General features: G+C 38.1%; 1 protein-coding gene across 1 annotated transcript in view; it reads left to right on the top strand.

Moving 5' to 3' along the window:
* The window catches only part of LOC137988888 (stimulated by retinoic acid gene 6 protein-like), a 158,246-nt gene that overhangs the window by 47,908 nt on the left and 107,838 nt on the right, over positions 1 to 2,500 (top strand). Inside the window, exons 5-6 of the mRNA XM_068834835.1 lie at positions 1 to 25; positions 2,188 to 2,227. The exon at positions 1 to 25 is cut by the window's left edge and continues 96 nt beyond it. Coding sequence (XP_068690936.1) covers positions 1 to 25; positions 2,188 to 2,227 — 65 coding nt within the window. The remainder of the gene's footprint in view (positions 26 to 2,187; positions 2,228 to 2,500) is intronic.

The following is a 2,500-nucleotide window of genomic DNA, read 5'->3' as shown; positions in this document are numbered from 1 at the left end:
TGGGATTTATTTACGGAGCTATAAGGTTTGATAATCTATAACATAAGCGTTGCACATGCGTTAGGTTTTCATTTGACGTCACTATCGCAAGGAAAGAAGACTGGATCGAGCATCTATTGCTTAAGGACGGTGCCTACTGTTGTTATTGCCCATACCTTCTGCGCATCTCGAAATGCAGGGATACTTTTGCGCGATTTAAAAGTATGCGAGGAAAGCAGAACTTAGCATTTAAGTGCTATTGTTACCCAAAAAAAAATAAATAATAAATAAAAGAAATTAAAAAATGGGGGTAACAACGCATTTCTCAGAAGTAATTAAGCTCCAATTCGAAAACGCCATTTTAAGGCTTTTTTACAAATATTGTTGCTTAATCAGTTACCTTTGAAAAATACGTGGTTACCCTGAGTGCCCTCAATTTTCTCTACGGATTTCAATAACACTTGTTAAAATCTGCTTTTCTGGCTTATTTCTAAACTACGAAAAAATACCTTTGAATTAGTAGGTACCGTCCTAAAGTGAAACGCAACAAAATCACGGCACTCATCTTGTTGGTACAATGACTAATGCAGCCGTATTGAACATGTATGAGCCTGACCTGCAAGGCGTCCTGGCCAATCGCGATCCAGTCATTGACTAACAATGGCCAATTAATGACCTCATAACGCCTATCAAATGGAGCCTCCACTAAAACAAGAATTCAATATTAAACGTAAGGTTTACAATACTGAGCATAATGCTTACAACCAAAAGTGATTGAAATTTTTTCCAACGAAGTATTGGTATCCGAAATAGACAAATTTCAAAAACGCTTGTTTTGATTACGTGTGACATGTAATGTTTGCTTTATTGTATTCACACAAAGAGGTTTTGTTTTGAAACTATAGGGCAACCATTATACTTTACAAATTTTAAAAATGGCAGCGTCCGGGAAATTTGAAGCCTAAACAAGCGTTTTTGAGATTTGCTTACTTCAGATACAAACGCTTCCATTAGAAAAAGTTCAAACAATTTTGATGTTCAGTATTTTATAGTTGTATTCTTGTTTTAGGGGATGTTTCCTTTAACGTCCATAATTCTTTGACTGCACTCACGTGATAAGAAGGCCATGCTGGGGCCAAAAAAAACGAAAAGTGTAGCTCAAATCTTTCATAATACATGTAATAGAGTCAAACTTCCCAAACGACTTCTTCGCAATTATATAACCCAATTTCGATATACTAAAATTCAGTCCTAAACAAAAGGCATCATCTCGAGGCTCTAGCGAATAAACTCATGCAAACCCTTATAATTATTCACCAGAGTCTCGAGATGATGCCTTTTGTTTAGGACTGAACTTTAATACACCGAAATAGCCCATTTCCGAGTTGCTGCATGCCTCAGTTTCAAAGCGAGTTCTGATGCACAGCCATTCAAATGGAAACGAGCTGCAAATTGTTATGCAAATCAAACTCATTCTCCTTACAATAGTTGAGCACCAAGACTCACTTTGAAACCGAGACAAACAGCAACTCGGAAATGGCCCATTGGTCTATTGTTCCTTCCACAAACCTGGCCGCCGTGACGTCAGGTGCAATCAAAGAATACTCGAATACTTAGTTCGGAATTTCCCGCTAAAGTTGTTCTGCGTGATTCAGCCTCCAGAATTCACTAGGTATAATTTTTGATTGGCTAAACTGTAAGAAAGAGAATGCTGCTTTCGGGTCAGCAGGCGCTTGTGTTTGAAAGAGGACTACGATTTCCGAGTGCTTAGGAGGCTAGCAAAAACTGAGTTTGTCTCTGATTCACATAAGAAGAAAACATGGTCGCTAATTGCGTGACTGAAAATCGAGAATATTTATCGAAAATTATAACTGAGATCCCCTGCTCAATTTCATATTTTCAGCACATAAGCCGCAATGTTTTCAAGGTTTAGGTAACAGCACAGATATTTATGTAGATACCTAAGCTATTGAGTATACATTACAGGTGATATGTAAGAAAAAAAAGATATTATTTCACTGAATTTAAATCGTAGAAAAAAAATATTCAAAACTATACTGAACACTTCGACTAAAAAAGACTGAACCGTGACAGCGAAACTAATATTCATGATTACATATTTTCTCAAAGACAGCTAAATGTGCTTGTGATTTCGTCACTATCGAAAACCAGCCTTAACTGTTTGATTCTTTAAAAATTATTTGACAGATTCTCGTTTGGACTTGGTATCGATTTCCAGTGTGGCACTGTGAGTTTAAGCTTCATATACATCTGTCTGCATCTACGTATTGTCCCTTTAAGTTAAGGCTGTGTGTGCAAGGGTGTTACTATTCACCATGTGTCTTTTTTGAGACGGCTCTCGGCCTCCCATCTTTTCCTAAAATGCTACGTGTAGCTAGCTAGAACCCCCACCCCTTCCCCTCCATTCTCAGGCTTCTTCTGTCGGGGGAACGTATTAGCATCACCTAGGCTACATGAGGTGTTACGCTCATGTGCGATGTAGGTAACAGGACAGAGCACC

The sequence above is a fragment of the Montipora foliosa genome, unplaced genomic scaffold, assembly GCF_036669935.1.
Source record: "Montipora foliosa isolate CH-2021 unplaced genomic scaffold, ASM3666993v2 scaffold_433, whole genome shotgun sequence".
NCBI classification, from domain to species: domain Eukaryota; kingdom Metazoa; phylum Cnidaria; class Anthozoa; order Scleractinia; family Acroporidae; genus Montipora; species Montipora foliosa.
The sequence above is the reverse complement of the archived record's forward strand: the minus strand, read 5'-3'. Positions and strand labels throughout refer to the sequence as shown.